This window comes from Setaria viridis, chromosome 5 (genome assembly GCF_005286985.2).
Source record: "Setaria viridis chromosome 5, Setaria_viridis_v4.0, whole genome shotgun sequence".
Classification (NCBI taxonomy): Eukaryota; Viridiplantae; Streptophyta; class Magnoliopsida; order Poales; family Poaceae; genus Setaria; species Setaria viridis.
This window is the reverse complement of record NC_048267.2, coordinates 22866311-22884042: the sequence shown is the minus strand read 5'-3', so window position 1 is coordinate 22884042 and position 17732 is coordinate 22866311. Positions and strand designations below refer to the sequence as shown.

The following is a 17732-nucleotide window of genomic DNA, read 5'->3' as shown; positions in this document are numbered from 1 at the left end:
ATAAGCTCAGCTTACATGGGCCAAGCTCAGCATTACACACGTTTACAGATTCAGCTTCTTGGTGGGCTTCTTGGACCTCTTTCCGCAGCCCAGTTCCTCCTTGTCTTTCTCTGTTGATTCATAAGGTTCATCAGTCCTCTGGCTCGTGACATCCCCCCTCCATAAGCAATGACTTGTCCCCAAGTTAGGGTATCAGGAAACTTGTCATGCATGATAGAGAGATCTGCCCATGTGGCCAATGCTTTGGACAGTCCCTTCCATTTGACGAGCACCCGAACTGTGACCTTGTCACCTTGACGCACCAGCCGTCGCTCTAGAAATTCTTCAGGGAACATACTAGAATTGTTATCAGATGAGCAAGCATCAGGAATGTCAATACTTACTTGTGTATCTTGTGGAATAGCCTTCTTCAACATAGAGACATGTATCACAGGATGAATCCTGCTCCCAGCCGGTAACTGCAACTTGTAAGCTACTGCTCCAATCTTGTCAACAATTAAATAAGGTCCAAAATACTTGTAGGCCAGTTTCTGATTGGGTTTGTGAGCAACCGACATCTGAATGTATGGCTGTAGCTTGAGAAACACCCAATCACCCACCTGAAAACTCCTCTCTGACCTGCTTTTATCAGCTTGATGTTTCATGCGTTGTTGAGCACGCTGTAACTGTTGTTGGATCAGTTGTCATCAGAGCCCTTTGAGACAACCATTCCTCCAGATTGGATGTTATAGAAATGGTGACTGCCCTTATCCCCAATTGGCATGGCTCATGACCATACAACACAAAGAATGGTGTTTTACCTAATGCTGAATGGTAGGATGTGTTGTACCAAAGTTCTGCTAAGGGAAGCCATTGATGCCATTTTTGAGGACAAGAATGGATGAAACACCTTAAATAAGTTTCCAGGCATTGATTGAGTTGTTCAGTCTGACCGTCTGTTTGTGGATGGTAGGAAGAGCTCATGTTCAATGTTGTGTCACTTGAGGAGAACAATTCTTGCCAAAATGAGCTTGTGAATATTTTATCCCTGTTAGAAATAATGACATTGGGCATACCATGCAACTTGTAGACATGTGATAAGAACAACTGGGCCACTTGTGGGGCAGTGAAAGGGTGTGATAATGGAATAAAATGTCCATATTTGGAGAACTTGTCAATGACTACTAAAATGGTGTCATAACTCTGAGATTTGGGGAGCCCTTCAATGAAATCTAAATTAATGACAGACCATGCTTGATCAGGTACAGGAAGTGGTTGTAATAAACCAGGTAGCTTAGTGTGTTCTACTTTAGCTTGTTGACAGACTTGGCAATGATGAATAAATGTCTCAATTTGTTTCTTCATGTTTGGCCAAGCAAACAGGGATTTGATTCTATTGTAAGTAGCAGTGATGCCAGAATGCCCACCAATCCCACTACTATGCAAAGCTGAGAGTATGGAATTTTGTACCTGGGTGTTGTTGCCCACCCAAATTCATCCCTTGTATTTGATTAAACCATCCTGCAAAGTATAGTGAGGAACCCCAGTAGGTTGAACTGTTAGTTCAGTCAGCAACTTAGTGGCCTGAGCATCTGTGAAATATTCATCCACTACTGCAGACAACCATGTGGGTTTTGCCACTGAAACTGCCATTACTTGTTCTGGATCAGGGGTGTCAGTATATTGATATGGTAGTCGAGATAAAGCATCTGCCACCTTGTTTGCTGCTCCCTGTTTATATTGTATCCTGAATTGTAAACCTAGCAATTTGACAAAAGTCTTTTGCTGCATAGGTGCGTTAAGGTGTTGCTCTTCCAAGTGGATTAAAGCCTTCTGATCTGTTCTGATGACAAATTCAGCATGTTGAAGATATTGGCGCCATTTAGCCACTGCCATTAACACAGCCAAACACTCTTTCTCATATGTCGATAGTCCCTGGTTCTTAGGCCCCAATGCTTTACTGAGAAAAGCTAAAGGATGAGAGCCTTGCATGAGGACTGCTCCAATTCCTTGAGCCGAGGCATCAGTTTCAATAATGAATTCTTGTTGAAAATCTGGTAATTTGAGGACTGGAGCAGATGTAAGAGCAGCCTTAATAGCCTCAAAGGCCTCTTGGTTAGTTGCGGTCCATTGATATGGCATGTTTTTCTTTAACAGTTCAGTCAAGCTCTTGCTCATGACGCCATAGTTCTTGATGAACTTCCTATAGTAACCAGCCAATCCAAGAAATGCCCTCAAGTCTTTGCTATTCTTGGGAGTGGGCCAATTTTGGATCACTTGAACCTTGGAAGGTTCTGTGGTCACCCCCTCTGCACTGATAATATGACCCAAATACTCCAGCTGTTGTTGGGCAAATGAACACTTACTTGGTTTTAAGAAAAACTCATGCTTTGCTATAACATCAAATACTAACTGCAAATGTTGCAAGTGTTGTTCATATGATGTGCTGTAAATCAGAATGTCATCTACAAACACCAAGACAAACTTCCTGTTGAATTCAGCAAAGATCTTATTCATAGTATCTTGAAATGTTGCTGGGGCATTTGTTAGCCCAGAGGGCATCACCCTGAATTCATAATGGCCACTATGCGTCTTGAATGCAGTTTTGTGAATGTCAGAGGGTGCAAACCTGATTTGATGATAGCCCGACCTCAGATCGAATTTAGAAAACCAGTTAGAGCCGCTCAACTCATCTAACAATTCATCTACCACTGGCATGGGGTATTTGTTTTTCACAGTAATAGCATTCAGCCTTCTGTAATCCACACAAAACCTCCATGTCCCATCTTTTTTCTTTACCAGTAACACAGGAGAAGAGAATGGACTAGTGCTATGTTGTATGATACCTCGCCTGAGCATATCCTTGATTTGAGCTTCCATCTCATCTTTCAACCGCGGAGCATATCTGTATGGTTTGATGTTCACCGATTGGGATCCAGGTAGCAAAGGGATAGTATGATCAATGGGCCTTGCAGGTGGTAATGTTTGTGGTTCTTGAGAAATGGCAGCATTTTTCTGAAGCAACTGCTGAATCTCCACAGGTTGTTCTGATGAAGTTTTTGGCTCCACTACTCTGCATAACTGAACCACTTGTGCTAGTTGTTTCTTTTTGAGAAGGTGTTGAAGAATCTTTGCTGAAATCATATTGCAATGCTGAACTTTGTCCTTAATGCCCCTGATAGTAACCCTTTGCTTGTTGTGAGTGAACCTCATAAGTTTCTTCTTCCAATGGACCCACATGGGACTAAATTCAGATAACCAATCCATGCCCAGAATAATGTCATAGCAGTTGATATCTAACACTCTCATGTCAGTGGTGAAAGCCTGGCCTTGAATGTACCATTCCACCTGTGGCACCATCATATTTGTTTTCAGCCTTGTGCCATCTGCTATGACGACTTGAGTTGAAGCTACTGCTTGCATAGGACAATTCAGAGCTTGTACCATCTTCTTGCTAATGAAAGTATTGGAACTGCCAGAATCAACTAAGAGTAGCACTTGTTGATTTTGGATGGTACCAATTAATCTCATTGTCTTCTTATGAGTTGTCCCCTCTTGAGTAGCCTCAGATAATTGCATCAATATCTCATCAACATCAGAAGAAGTATCAGAGGTGACTGTCTCCTGTCCTTCCTGCTCAAGCTGGAAGGCTTCCCACATTTCCTCCACAATGTGTAGAGAGACATGTTCTGGACACTTATGGTTGGGTCCAAACTTCTCCCTGCACTTGAAACATAACCCTTTAGCTCGCAACATAGCCTTCATAGAGTCAAATTTGCCTTCAAACTTCTTGGGTAGTGGCTTGTTTGCAGAAAAACCAGGATCACCAGGAGCTTCACCCAATATCCCCTTGGCTGGATTGGGAAACTTGAAGTTTTTCTTATAAGATTCCTTGACTTCCTGCTTATAATAGGACTTCTTCTTGTACATATCTCGAGCTGTCATAATCTCCTTCTGTGTGATGGCCAAAGCTAAAGCAGTATCAACATTCTTAGGTTTATGCAGTCTAATGACAGAGCTAATGTCCTCTTTTAACCCTTGCATAAATCTAGTAACAAAGAAGGTGTCATCTAAATTCCCATTATGAACCAATACTCTATGTTGGAGTTCATCAAATTTTAGATGATAAGCTTCAACAGTACTCAGTTGCTTAATATTAAGTAGTTCATCCATCAATTTTTGATACTCATCTCTACCAAATTTGTCAAAAATAGCTATCACCAATTCAGGCCATGTCTCAACTCTATGCATAGCTTCATAGGTCTGAAACCAGTAAGCAGCCCCCTTCACAAAGTGCATAGTAGCAAATCCAACCCAAGCATGATAAGGAATATGGTACATGTCAAAATACTTCTCACACCTATCTTTCCACCACTTTGGGTTATCTCCATCAAAACTAGGAAAATCAGTTTTAGGCATTTGAAGGTGTGATTGGAATGAGTAGAATGGTATGATGCATATGGTCGGCCTATAGAGTCACCACATTCAAGTATATTGCGAGGATGGAATTGTGATTGCTCACCCTTGACCAGGGGATGCTTAGGGACAAGGGCCCTATCAGCAGACCCCTGGTAACTTTGTTCGACGCGGTGGCCGTTGGCCCGTCCCTCTTCCTCGCGCATCGGGACCTTGGGAGGTAAGAGCTGAGCACTGGGTTGCTCCAGTACCTCAACGCGCGATGTGAGCATGCCGACCACCTGGGACAGCTCGTCCACCGCGGTGTCGATGGTAGGACGCCACTTGTTGACGCCATCTATCATGTCAGGATGATGTCCAATTTCTTGCTGATGTCCTTGATCTCCGCTTCCGCCCCCGCCATCCTTGATGTTAGCGTCGGAGCTTTGTTTCCCTTCGCCAGATTGGAACAAATCACCGCCGCCGCACATTGCCAACACAGATCTGTTCACCGCCGCCACGCGCCACCGGAACACCCAAATCCGAACACAGGACCAAGGGATCGACCTAATCTGATACCAAATGTCACAGAATTGACATGGATGGACTGGAATCAAGGATTGGAGAAGGGAAGAGATAGCGATTCGGCTGAATCCCAGAGAAGGATTGCAGCGAAGGTTTCTTCAGAGAGGTAAAAGGTTTAGAGTTTAGCGATGTACATCATGTCTGCCCTCCCTCTCTCTCTCCCAGGTACATAAGCTCAGCTTACATGGACCAAGCCCAGCATTAGACACGTTTACAGATTCAGCTTCTTGGTGGGCTTCTTGGACCTCTTTCCGTGGTCCAGTTCTTCCTTGTCTTTCTCTGTTGATTCATCAGGTTCATCAGTCCTCTGGCTCGTGACACGCTCTTGCTCCCACCGCCCCCTATCCTACTCCTGGGCAAATGCTCCCGCTCGCGGTAGGAGTCTGCTCCTGTGTGCTTGTGCGCGTCGTGGCCGCGGCGAGAGTGGTCACCGCGCGCATGATGATCCTGGTCATCGTCGTCATCTTTGTGCTGGCCGCCAGACGTTCCACTTGGAGCTGTTGTGGTGTTGTTGTAGCTTCACCAGTGGCGATCGCGGTCCTCCCTGTCTTGGCACCGTTCGTCCTCCCCCGCCGTGCTGCTCGGGCCAAGTCACAGTTGGTCCGAGCGCAGGGGTGAGCGCTACCTTGCTTCGCCGGTCACCGCTCTACGTGGCGTTGTCTCCCCGTCGATGTAGCTGAGATGCTAGGGAGGTAGCCGGCACACCACGGGCGTGCACGACGTCCTGTCGTCAAGGTTGACCGAGGAGAGGGTGTAGTCTTGAATCTCCTCAAGGTGTATGATGATGCAGCGCTTGACGCCACGTTGCCAATGCCTGGGTGGCATCTTGGACACCATTATTGACTTGAGCCTAGCATCCCGCGCACGGCCAGTGAACATGAGCCACACACACTTGGGGATGGAGCTCGGATTTGCGGTCCAAGCCCACAAGTTGATGGTCTTTGTCTCCTCCGGCTGGTCGAGGTTGGTGTCGATGGCCTTAAGCGCGCATGAGTTGCTGATGATCCGCTCCGCGATGTCTGCCCTCCAGGCGTGCATAGGCACGCCATCTAGACATAGCTTGACCCTAAAGAGAAGAGCAGCGCCCTCTGCATCGTGCAGGCTCCGCAACTTGGTGAAGAAGACCTCGACGCTAGTGCCTGTAGCCTTGCCCTCTGCAACGCTTAAGTGCAATGGCTGCTGTGCTTGAACTTGATGAGAAAAGCTTCTGGAAAGTGTCGTGAAACAGTAACCTCACCGTGGTGCAGCTTGAAATCTTCTCTGATGGCCCTCTCGATGTCCCGCGGGTCCACTGGCTCTCGGCTACGCACCGCGCATGTGACGTTGCCGTGGAGTCCTAGTCTTTTAGATCGGCGTTGATGTCGCCGGTGGACTGGACGAGGCAGTCCGCTTGCTCCGGCCTGGTCGTGGGGTCACCCAGCCTGGACATGGCGCTCCTACGTGCTGGCGTCGGAGGTGGAGGAGGAAGTGGAGGTGTAGCTCGTGCTGCTTGGTGTCGAACAGGAGGACGGTTGCTGTCGCAGCGCACTGGTTGTTGGCGAACAGGAGGCAAGTTGAATTTGTTGTGGCGGTTGTAGTAGCAGGTTCTTGCGCAGTGGCTGGAGCGGTGGCTGGTGAAGCAGCGGATTGGATCCCGGCAAGTCGCAGCGCGGTGGTCGGAAGCCAGGCAGTTGAAGCAGCGTCCTTCTGTTCTGACCTGGAAGGCGCGCAGGCTTGCGGAGGTCTGGTGTTGCGGCCGGGTGTTGGTGTTGTGCTGTGAATGCGGGTCGCGTCCAGGCGTCGCTGGCCGGCGAACAGGCGATGAATGTGGCTCCCTCCTCCACCAGTACGGGCGCCTGACAGTCTCCCAACCATCCCGAGGTAGTGAATGCATCGTTCTTGCGCCGCGCACCAGTCAACTCAGGCTCGGCTTCACAGGCAGACGGACGACGGGTGGGTGAGGAGGAGGCGCTGTGGCGATTGGAGTTACTGCGCCGGGCGGCCTCAGTAAATATTCCTTGCGGGCCTTGAGCTTGCTGCGGATCTTGAACTTGGTGCGGCGGATCTTGGGCCTTGTTTAGTTCCCAAATTGGGAGTGACAAAGTTTGCATTTTGCCATAAATGCGCAAATGTAGCATTTCGTTTGTATTTGTGAATTATTGTCCAAACATTGACTAATTAGGCTCAAAAGATTCATCTCGCAAAGTACAACAAAACTGTGCAATTAGTTTTTGATTTCGTCTACATTTAGTACTCCATACATATACCGCAAGTTTGATATGATGGGAATCTTTTTTTGCATAGTACCAAAGTTTGCATTTTGGGAACTAAACAGGCCCTTGATCATCGTCTCCTCTGACAACTTGGGCGAAGGTGCGGCGGAGCGACGGAGAGGAGCCCTGCCGGGACTCCGGTGTTTCCTGCACAACGGAGCATACCTGGGAAGCATCACCGCTCCTGGATTTGGGGGGAAAGATCTGCGGGAGGTGGGGGGAGTGGATCTGCAGGTAGGGGCCCCCAGATCTCGCTGGGATTTGATTTTGGGGATTCTGACAAGCGTCAGCGTCGGCCAGGCGGCTGCAGAGGCCCTGGGCGCGGCATTGAAGCGGTGGAGCGTGGCTGGTGGATTGGGGTGGCGGAGGAGCGTCGGGTGGGGCGGGGTTGCCGTCGTCGGGAGCGAGACGCACAGAGGGGGCATGGCGTTTTTTCTTTTCAAGTTGTTGATCTGGTCCTGGAAAAAGTGAATGACATTTGGATGTCTACTCTAGGCTGCAATGTAGTAGTAGTAGATAGTAACTGAACAATGGGGATTGTACACATGAACAGAAAAGGGGCATCCTGCGTGTCAATACGCTGTCTTGTTGCCCCTGTATCTCCGGGAGCAGTGCACGAAGTGCAGCAGGTTCACCACGCTGAGGGCCGCCATCAACCAGAAGAAATAGTCCAGATGCCCCTCGTTCAGGTCGTCGGGGATCCACCCGGCCGCCCCGCCGCGCGCCGTCGCCCACGCGACGGCGCCCAGCACGGCCGAGTTCAGGTAGCTCCCGGCCGCGATCGCGATGTGCGCCAGGGAGGTGCCCAGGCTCTTCATGCCGCCGGGCGACTGGTCATAGAAGAACTCGAGCACGCCGGAGGTGGTGAACACCTCCGCGGCGCCGAGCACCGCGAAGGACGGCGCCTGCCACACGATGCTCATGGCCCCCTCGCTCGCGGCCGCCAGCCGCCTCGCCTCGACCAGCGCCGCGTACGCCATGGCGGCCACGGATAGCGCGAGGCCGACGCCGAGGCGCCGCAGCTGCGACAGGCCACGGTCGTTGCCGGTGACGCGCCGGGCCAGCGGCACCAGCGCGGCGTCGTAGATGGGGATGCCGACGATGATGCTGATGGTGTGGAAGGTGGCGAGGGAGGCCGCCGGCACGGTGAACGGGCCGACGCGGTTGTCCATGGCCATGCCCTGCTCGATGAACGTCGACGACGCCTGCGAGGTCACCGCGAAGAAGGGCACCATCGATGCCCACACGGGGAACATCCGGAGCAGCAACTTCAACTCCTCCACCTGGGGCACAGTGCAGAGCCTCCAGGGGCTGACCGTCGACGCCGCGCCTTTCTCGCCGGACGACGACGGCGCTACAATGGCAGCCTTGTCGAAGAATCTGGACAAGACATCATTCAATTTTTCAAAAGTTAAAACAAGTTCAACTTGCAAAATTTTTACGGTAATTTGGACGCACTCCAGTACCTGAACTGGCAGGTATGGGCAGTCTTGCGATTCGTCTCATTTGGCGAAGACATCTCATGCAGAGCTGAGCTGTCCTCAGGCAGCGTCAAACTGTAATTCCTCACCGCTGCAACAACCACCTGCAAGACTCTCGTGAGAGGACTCCCTTCCAGCTTCTTGTACCTGTACACCTTCCTGCCGGCAACAAACACAGCGAGTCCGAGCACGGTGAGCGCCATCGGGATCGCGAACCCGACCCCCCACCCAACGTTGTCCTGCACCCAGACAAGCACGGTCGACGACAGCAGGGAGCCCAGGTTGATGGAGAAGAAGAACCAGTTGAAGAACGAGCCCTTGTTCACCCGCTCCGCCGGGTCGGCGCCGTCGAACTGGTCGGCGCCAAGGGCCGAGGTGCAGGGCTTGATGCCACCGGACCCGACAGCGATGAGATAGAGCCCAACGTACACCGCAGCACGATGAATGCTGGTGCTGTTGAAGGATGAATCCATGAGCAGTGGAAGCCATGCTGAAACGGTGAGGGCGATCATCCCCTGACAGAACGAATTTATTCAGAGTTGCAGATGGAGCATCACAATAAAAATTGGCAAGTTACTACGACTTAGCTTGTTGCAACTTACAACGGCCTGGATCGAGATGAAAATCACCACTGTCCAGTATCTTCCCCAGTATGTGTCGGCCAGGAAAGCTCCGATAAGCGGCGTGAAGAAGCAGCTGCCGATCCAGGTGGACACATTCTTGGCAGCGTCGACATTGCTTTCGTGGAGCACGCTCGTGAGATAGGTCACCAAGTTCTTCTGTATCCCAGAGAAGGCCAGGCTTTCGTTGATTTCAGAACCTGATGCTCGATCAGGATTCAATAGCTAGCTAGATTATAAATTTGTATGTTGAAAGAGTAGAATATGCAAACTTTTCAGTAGTACCTAAAATCAAATAGCATGCTCTCCAATTCCCTGTACTCCGTTTCAGAGCCGGCTTTTTGTTAACATCAACTGTTCCGTCGCTAGTATATTGTGAACCCTCATCCTGGATGATAATACAAAGAGTAAAGCTGATTACGCTAATTCAAGTGTATACATTATTCTTGCCTATAGTTGCTAAAAGAATCAATTCTGTGTGTTTCCGATAGAAAGGTGTTTTTTTCTAATAGACCATAGTTCAACTATACTTTTGTTCAGAACCATAAAGTAGCAACATTTAGGCGACTACTTAACATGATTACCATATGGAAGCACGGTAATTAACAAGGCAAGAGAATTACCTGTGGAGGCAGGTAGTGAATCAATGGCGTCTCCTCATCAGCTGCTTCCATGGTAGGTCAGTACTCAGAAGGCTATAGCCTATGGGCAATGTCGATGAAGGAATCCAGAGGACGTTTAAACTTGCAACAAAAGAATCTACACATATATAATATGGTCAGTTGGTTACTCTGCTGCCGGCCTAACAGTGACATGAGAACAGGACAAGAAGATGAGTAAACACTCTATTCAAAATAATGTTTACATTGTAATTCGCTCTCTATTTTACTTCATGATTCTTGCAGCATATGCTTTTTTTTTTCATTTCGTCAAGACACCAGAATGCGATCGTCGCCTTGTAGATATAATAAGAATTGATCAAATGACACTTTTGCGAACATAAAATATTTTTCTTGCAAGCAACGCCATCTGGTCGGCTGAGCAATGGAGCGATGATTCCTCCCAAGTCCCAAAACAGAAATATAGCGAGAAAAGGCCGACTTTAATTATTCCTGCTTTAATTGTCTGGTAGGTAAGGCCGGCATTCACACAATCCCACCACATGAGATTGATGCGCAAATTATTCTAGCTGTCGGGTAAGAGCTCTCCCCAGTATATGCAAAGGTTCCTTTTATTTTGAATGATGCAATGGTTTCATTCCCTTTGCAATTGAGTATTCAAATCTACAGAAATTTCCAACAAAACCTGGAGTGTGTAAGGACTGTTTTGATCCACAGCCCAGCTGGAGGACACGGAGACCCTGCTGAACTAACAGCTTGAGAGAGAGAGAGAGAGAGAGAGAGAGAGAGAGAGAGAGAGAGTACCTGGGTTGGAACTTGAGCATGGTGGTGGGTGGAGCGGAGGAGAAGCAGAAACCTCTTCAGCAGCGCAAGAACTGAAGTGAGTGGCATTCAGTGGGAGTGGAGCCTCCAACGGAGCTACTAGTAATATACTTTTATGCCTAGATTTGTCGTCCACACCCACCAACAAACGGAGCCTATTAACAATGGCAGCGAATCTTTCTATCGCTTAATTGAGATGTACTCCCTCCGCATAGAAAAAGGAAGGCGTTCTGCTCGTTTGTAAAGGATGTCGCCAAGCACTTGCATGCGTGATTTGGGATGGCTTTGCCCCTACCGCTTCGCACACCGCGTCATCCGTTTATCGCTCATTTAATCACCGCTACTAATAATAGTGCAGCCTCGCTTCATGCCGCGTCGCCGGCTCGCCTCCCTTCGTCCTCAACCGCTCGTCTATCCTGGCCTAGTCGCTTCCTCGCCAACGCTTCCTTGCAGACGCTGCGCTCGTTGCTTCCTCGCCGACGCCGTGCTCACCGCTTCGTCACTCCATGGATGCAGCGGCGGATTCTGTGACGTCGGAGGAGTTAGCGCCGGCGGACTCCATGGAGATAATGACGGAGGATGACCTCGAGCAGGAACCCACGATCGTTGTTGGTGCCATGGAGATGACTTCGGAGTCCTTCGTGCCATACTCCTTGCTGCTGGAGTCCAAGCCTTCTCTCTATGTTCACTGCGGCACGATCCACGATGACAACGACGATGAAGGCTGCCACCTAGCTTGCCGCCCTCGCTAGCAGGTGTGCCCGTTGCAGTCTTGTTCACCGCGACTACGATCTCACAGCAAGGATAATGGATGACATGGAAAAATTTGATTGCGAGATCTATATTCCTAATATCAAGAAACTTCAAATGGATGGCTACACCATACTTGTGCCTGAGAACATTTTGAAGAAGTTGGAGGAGCATAGGAAGATGAAGAATCCAACCTAGAACCTCAAGTCTCAGGAGTTGCTGCACTAACCAATCAAGCTGCGTGAGGTTGTTATCTATGAAGGATCTACAACCGTATTTAATAGGGGTAGACAGGAAAAACTCTACCCCAATTAATCACTCCTTGGTATACTTAATGCTGTCCTAAATGATTTTCTTTAGTATGGAGGGAGTATGCATTTAAAAAACCAAAATGAACGGAGGAAGTAGAAAATAGTGAAAGTGGATTGATATGATGAGGGCGGAGTCAAGTCAATAATTATATGGAAAAGGCTTTTTTAGATGAAATATATCTTTATATCTGTATGATCATGTGGGATATTGACTTGCTGATGTACCACGTTGGATTTCCTTCCTGCGTGATCTATGATTTTGAACAATTATGATAAACAAGTTATTGGCAAGAAAAGTTATTTTCTATGTCCTCGTGTACTCTTGTCATCATGTGGTAAAACAAGAGAATACAAGTTCTCAGCACTACTAGCTGCAAGAGAGTGTAGCAAGTAAATAAGCATCCAGCAAACCAAGCTACATGGGCCATGGCTCAAAAGAGAAATTATCTTTCACTTAGACGGTCCCAAAATAAGTGCCTAGTGGTGCAATTGTGAAAATTATGCAAGCATCATGTGTTAGTTAACAACTAGCCAGGGACTTGAAAAGATGGAAGTCGAAAATTAACCATGAAAAATGTTGTAGTTTTAGATATGTACGCATGCACTTAATTATTCTCTATAAAAGAGCGTGCCTAATGCATCCTTAGTGCAGGAATTCCACGAGAACTTTGAAAGGTTTTCACAGGACCGTCGTTTCGTTTCCCGTATCATTAAGAAAACCGAATAATTCCTCGTTAAAGCATCTGCAGCAGATCCCTATTTCCCAATCCAAATATTATATTAGAAGAGTCGATCCCTTTATATTTCTCTTTTCCTAATAATTACTGGTTTGTAACTAATGATCTACCCAACTCACCCTAAATAGAGGGGGAGTTGTGACTCTACCAAGAGAACTGGAAAAACAACTCCCCTAATAACCTTTAAAGAGATATTAGGGTATTACTGTGAGCTAGTTGTTGAAAAATATTTATTAGAAAATCGTTGGATATACTCTTAGGTAACCTGAAGACCTACGAAGGGTACCCTTAAAACATTTTGCACATGGAACTCTGCATTTCATGTATGCAAAGGGGGAGTTGTGACTCTACCAAGGGAACCGGAAAAACAACTCCCCTAATAACTTTTAAAGAGATATTAGGGTATTACTGTGAGCTAGTTGTTGAAAAAGATTTATTAGAAAATCATTGGATATGCTCTTAGGTAACCTGAAGACCTACGAAGTGTACCCTTAAAACATTTTGCACATGGAACTCTGCATTTCATGTATGCAGTAGTAAACTCTGCTGTCTAAGTAACTCTTTTCAGGAGTTGTGTATGGAAGAAAATAAACTAATCTGTTCGGCACCTTTATTTTTTAACCATAAGTCCATAACCTCATACCAACCCCGGCCCCTTTCCAATTCTTTTCAAATTAACAAAGAAACGGCCGGGACACAGTTACACAGTGACGTCGAGGTGAAGACATCAAGAACAGCCAAAACCCCTTTCTCGTCCTGGGATGGGATGTGGTTGCTTGGCAGTTCGTTCCTAGGCCCCTAGCCACCACAGTTGTCTAGACCAGCTCCGGCTCCGCTGTTGGTTGCCTGTTCCATTCTGGACGAGAAAGCTCGATCTGGTGTGATTAGTTCATTGCAGTAGTTGGCATCTTTGGGAGCTCGGCATGAAGCACTGCGCAGTTTGCACACGCGGGGGATTCGATGGACGACCCAGTACTCCCAAGTGGTCGTAGTGTCGTACTTTTGAAAGGTCCATCTCTAATAGACGAATTTTGGTCAAGCCATCGAGCCTTTCTCGAACGCTCATCGTGCCACGTCGACTACTGAACCGCGTCGCCGGAACAGGCCCTTAGCAATAGCATTGTCCAGAGCCTTCCTCAGAGTTCCCAGTCCCTCGGGTCTAGAGCGGCGATGATTCTAAAAGAGCAAATCGCGACTAAAGCTTGTACATGACAGGGGAGAGTAAGTCGATAGATAAGGATTGAGGGTTTAGCAATAGCAAAATAAGGTGGGGTAAAGGATTAAGAGTCAAGGTTGATCAAAAATAAACAATCAAGATAGATAAAATGTACAAGGAGTGAGAATAGTCATCAAAGAGGTTAAGGATAAGGAAGAAATTATTTTTTATAGTAAAACAGACTTTAGAAAGAGACCAGTGCTATCTAGGCTTACGTCCTACAGTCGATACAACTCTAATACCACTTCTGTCACACCCGATTTTATAACAAAACCAGTGCTACTTATATGTATGTCAGGATCTAGTTTTAAACGTATAGTGATATCATTAGTGAATAACAGTAACAGTATCACGTAAGAAGATAAAAAAGACTTACAAGACTATCAGAGACACACAGCTTAAACCTTGGAAACGGAGGCTCCAAACTTCACAGGCAAACGACTGGAGGTTGCGTACGCCTAAAACTCAGCATCATCTTCATAGCAACTTTATAGCAGCTTCTTCTGAGCAACAGTAAGCAAGCGTGAGTACACTTATGGTTGGTACTCAGCAAGACCACAAGAACTAACCACAATAATGATTTAAGTCCATCTTCAAATTTAATTAATCATGTAAGGGTCCACGCCACTATTAACCATGAGCACGGCTGATATATCAGTTTACACTTTGCAGAGGTTGTACATCTCTACCCACAAGTCGCGTAAAAGTTCAAAGAACTTTGGACCCAACCATGCGGTGCTAGCTAGGCACCATACCACACTTCCGAGGGTGATTGTATAGGGACGCTACGAGGCCTTTACAAAGATTCCCTAGTAAGTGGTAACCCGCTAAGGTTTTCGGAGCAGTAGTAGAGCATAAGCCACCCTAGTGGGTGTAGTGTCTTAGCAAAGCACACTCCCCAAGAGGATGGAGTTATACCCCATCAATTGCCACCCCTTTTGCCCTTTCGGTAAGATTACCCCAGGCTAGAGTCTCTAATTAATTAGCCAAGACCAGAGCCATGATAGTTCTTGTGGTTGTACTATTTTCCTGGGTGGTTCTCCATATTTCAATTAACATTATCATGATATTGTGAATAAAGCATAGGTAGAAGGATGGTTAGGGACACTTACCTTTCTCCAATATAAAGTTACTCTTACTGCTCTTCAGATCTTATTTTCTTGAAACTCTTAACCTTCAAAGCTTCCGAGCAGCAATCCTTCTAATCGAAATAAACATCAGCAACAAACAAACAAACAAGTACAACTAAGAACAATACACCAAAATAAGAGAAAGGCTTTAAAAAAGTGTACTAAAGGAGGACAAAGCTTGATCTATGGTCACACAAACGCAGGAAATGCTGAGATCGGAACTATCGAGAAGTTTGATGTATCAAAGAAATAAAAAGACTATATGCTTGATCCATTTTAATTAAATAAAATATGGACATAGGTTATTTCAGAGAAATACCCTATTTGGAATTAAGCAAGTTATATTTAATCATTGAAAACGCGGTAAACTTAATCATATTTTATTTGTAAATATTAAAGTACGAGTTATGCCAATTTAACAATTAACTTTAGAAACTCAGAGTATGTATAAAACATGTAATCGAACTTTGTATTTTGGGTTCAACTAAACATGTTAATACTGAAAATGCATTTATAATATCATTAAGCATCTTAACTTTATTTAGGAAAATCAATGTATAACCTAGATATCTTTTATTTAGAAAAGCTAGTTATAATTAGGAATTAACCAATTAAATCTTAGTTTATGAAAATCGGGATAGAACCTATTCACTTTTATTTACAAAAATAATAATTACTCAAATTTAATTGATTATGAAGACCGGTGTAAATCCTACTTAAATTCTTACAATAAAAGGCATTCAAATAGGCATTAATCAAATTAACAGTAAATTTTTTTCAAAGATAGGAAATTATGTTCAACATCACTACTAACATGTACTTGTTGTGAAAAATCTAACGCAACTTAAAGATTAAAACGGAGCTAAAACATGGAATCTACAGACTAAACAAGGTTCTAATGACCTAAACAAGATTAACCATAGATCTCAGGGATTAGCGGAGAAAATTACCAAGACTCAGAGAACGGAACCCGTGAAAATCTGAAAACTTAGGGTTAGATCTGCAAAAAGTCAAGGCTTGGATTAGATTGAGAGACTGAAGAGTTTGAGGGTTTTTATGTGAATACTGCAAGACACAAAGAACAAGGTAAAGATTACTAAGGTCTTCAGGGGTTAAACTGCAAAACAGCCACCTTATCTTCTTCTTCCAGCTTCCTTCTTCCTGACTTCACCCGATTCATTCCGCCGGTGCCTGGGGGCTCTGGCCGGCGGTGGCGGCCGGGCCAACGGGCGGGGCTCGTGCTGCTGCGGCGGTGGCGGCGTGCCGACGCAGCAGGCGGCGTTGGGGGGTGGAGGCGGTGCTAGGGAAGCTGCGTGCGGCGATTGGAGCAAGGCGGAGCAACTTGGCACGCGGCGGCGCAACAGGGAGGCAAACGGCACGGCCGGGCAAGGCGAGCAGCAGCGACATCCGGGGCTTGGGCGCTCGATTTATAGGCGGAGGGAGGGAGCTGAGGCGGTGTTGGTGGGAGGGAAAGGAAGCGGCGGCGCCATTAATGACAATGATGGTGGAGCGGCCGTTTCTGGTGGGGAGAGGAAATGAGGGACCGGCGGCTCTCGTGCGCGAGGAGCTGAAGGGGCGCTGGGGAGTCGGAGCGGCGCAAGCAGCTGAGGGGCATCGGAAGGTGGAGGGACGTTAGGGAAGCTCGAGCGGCGCAGGTGAAGCGGCGTCCGTGGGGGAGTCTGGAGGTAGGAGACGACCTGCAGGTGGGGTCTGCCGGTCGGTGAAAGGAAGAGAGGGAGATGCAGATGGGCTAAGCTGGGCCGATGAGGAGACTTAGGCCGGCAGAGAAACTTGAGCTGGTGGGAAAAGAGGCCGAGTAGGCTGGTGGCTTGCTGAAAAGAAAAAGAAGAGGAAGGAGAGGTGGGCTGCGGAAGTTGGGCCGATGCAAAGGAGAGAAGATGGGCTGGCAAAAAAAAGAGAAGGAAGGGGAGATTGGGCCGATGCTGGAGATTTGTTTCGGACCAAAGTGAAGGAGGAGGAGAAAGGCCCGGGCTAAAGAGATAGACTGAGGGAGTGGTTTTTTTCTCTTTTTATTTTCAGAATTAATTTCTCATTTAAATAAAAATCCAGATAATCTAGATAATTTATTTAAGTCACGAAAAATACTCTGAAAATTTAGATAGTTTGACACACGAGGAATCCAAATAAAATATTTGGTACTCGTGAAAAGGATTCTAGAACCATCCAAAAATTGGATTTAGCTCTAGGAAAAGAAGAATAAATTTCAGAAAAAGTTGAAAATTTCTCAAAAGGATCTGGACAACGTCTAAACGCATTTTTGAAACTTTTTCACTCATAAAACACAAAGATGCATCGGTATGAATGCACAGACACAAAACCACATTATTTAATTTTGAAAAATAAACAATTATTTTTCCTATACTAAATTTCCTTGAAAGAAAAGTAAATGTTGGGAAAATTTTTGTAATATAAAAAATTATTGTTTAATTATTTCTTTTAATCATATCCTGAAATTTAAAAATTTCAAGGTATGACCCATATTAGGCATAGATGTCTTTTCAACAGTAAGTCACCTTTTGAGTGAGAATCACCGCATTAGCGAAAATGCAATATTGAACTGAAGAAAAAGGTCCATATATAATCTTAGAGGTCTTTTAAATCTCCACACGAAGCTACCAGGATTTTAGGTGGACACTCTAAAAACAGAGAGAAATCCTAAAAAATCTCTCAAAAAAGCAAAACATCTAGCCATCACTTCGTAGACACAAATCATCATAGCCATTGGATGTATAATTTCTAAAAAAGTACCCACTTTTGCCATTATGAAAATAAGTCTACAATAACTCCCTAAATCTATTTCTAAATTACTCACC

At 46.3% G+C, this 17732-nt stretch overlaps 2 protein-coding genes across 4 annotated transcripts; both read right to left on the bottom strand.

Moving 5' to 3' along the window:
• Positions 1-1473: 1473 nt before the first annotated feature.
• On the bottom strand, positions 1474-5997 carry LOC117856319 (uncharacterized). Its single transcript, XM_034738711.1, has 3 exons — positions 5665-5997; positions 4502-4946; positions 1474-4364 (listed from the first exon to the last, which is right to left on the bottom strand). The coding sequence occupies exons 1-3, from the start codon at positions 5995-5997 to the stop codon at positions 1474-1476; spliced, it is 3669 nt and encodes a 1222-aa protein (XP_034594602.1).
• A 1119-nt stretch (positions 5998-7116) lies between these two features.
• Positions 7117-16728, bottom strand: LOC117854966 (protein NRT1/ PTR FAMILY 8.3). 3 transcript variants are annotated; one of them, XM_034737234.2, is made up of 9 exons: positions 16031-16728; positions 15849-15898; positions 14881-14969; positions 14145-14271; positions 9936-10071; positions 9598-9700; positions 9295-9512; positions 8678-9207; positions 7117-8591 (listed from the first exon to the last, which is right to left on the bottom strand). In XM_034737234.2, the coding sequence occupies exons 5-9, from the start codon at positions 9984-9986 to the stop codon at positions 7784-7786; spliced, it is 1710 nt and encodes a 569-aa protein (XP_034593125.1). In that variant the 5' UTR covers positions 9987-10071; positions 14145-14271; positions 14881-14969; positions 15849-15898; positions 16031-16728; the 3' UTR covers positions 7117-7783. The 3 variants fall into 3 exon arrangements, with proteins under 3 accessions (XP_034593125.1, XP_072149629.1, XP_034593122.1); XM_072293528.1 differs by having other exon boundaries at positions 14881-14966; XM_034737231.2 differs by lacking the exons at positions 14145-14271; positions 14881-14969; positions 15849-15898; positions 16031-16728 and adding an exon at positions 10737-14087.
• Between the last annotated feature and the right edge of the window lie 1004 nt (positions 16729-17732).

Coding starts and splice junctions, on each gene's coding strand:
- LOC117854966 (XM_034737234.2), bottom strand. CDS start 9,986: ATGGAAGCAGCTGATGAGGAGACGCCATTGATTCACTACCTGCCTCCA. Junction 9,513..9,597: donor AGCATGCTATTTGATTTTAG/GTACTACTGAAA, acceptor ATCGAGCATCAG/GTTCTGAAATCAACGAAAGC. Junction 8,592..8,677: donor GCCCATACCTGCCAGTTCAG/GTACTGGAGTGC, acceptor TGTCTTGTCCAG/ATTCTTCGACAAGGCTGCCA.
- LOC117856319 (XM_034738711.1), bottom strand. CDS start 5,997: ATGCACGCCTGGAGGGCAGACATCGCGGAGCGGATCATCAGCAACTCA. Junction 4,947..5,664: donor GGACGTCGTGCACGCCCGTG/GTGTGCCGGCTA, acceptor ATTTGGTATCAG/ATTAGGTCGATCCCTTGGTC. Junction 4,365..4,501: donor TAAGCATCCCCTGGTCAAGG/GTGAGCAATCAC, acceptor GTTTTGATGGAG/ATAACCCAAAGTGGTGGAAA.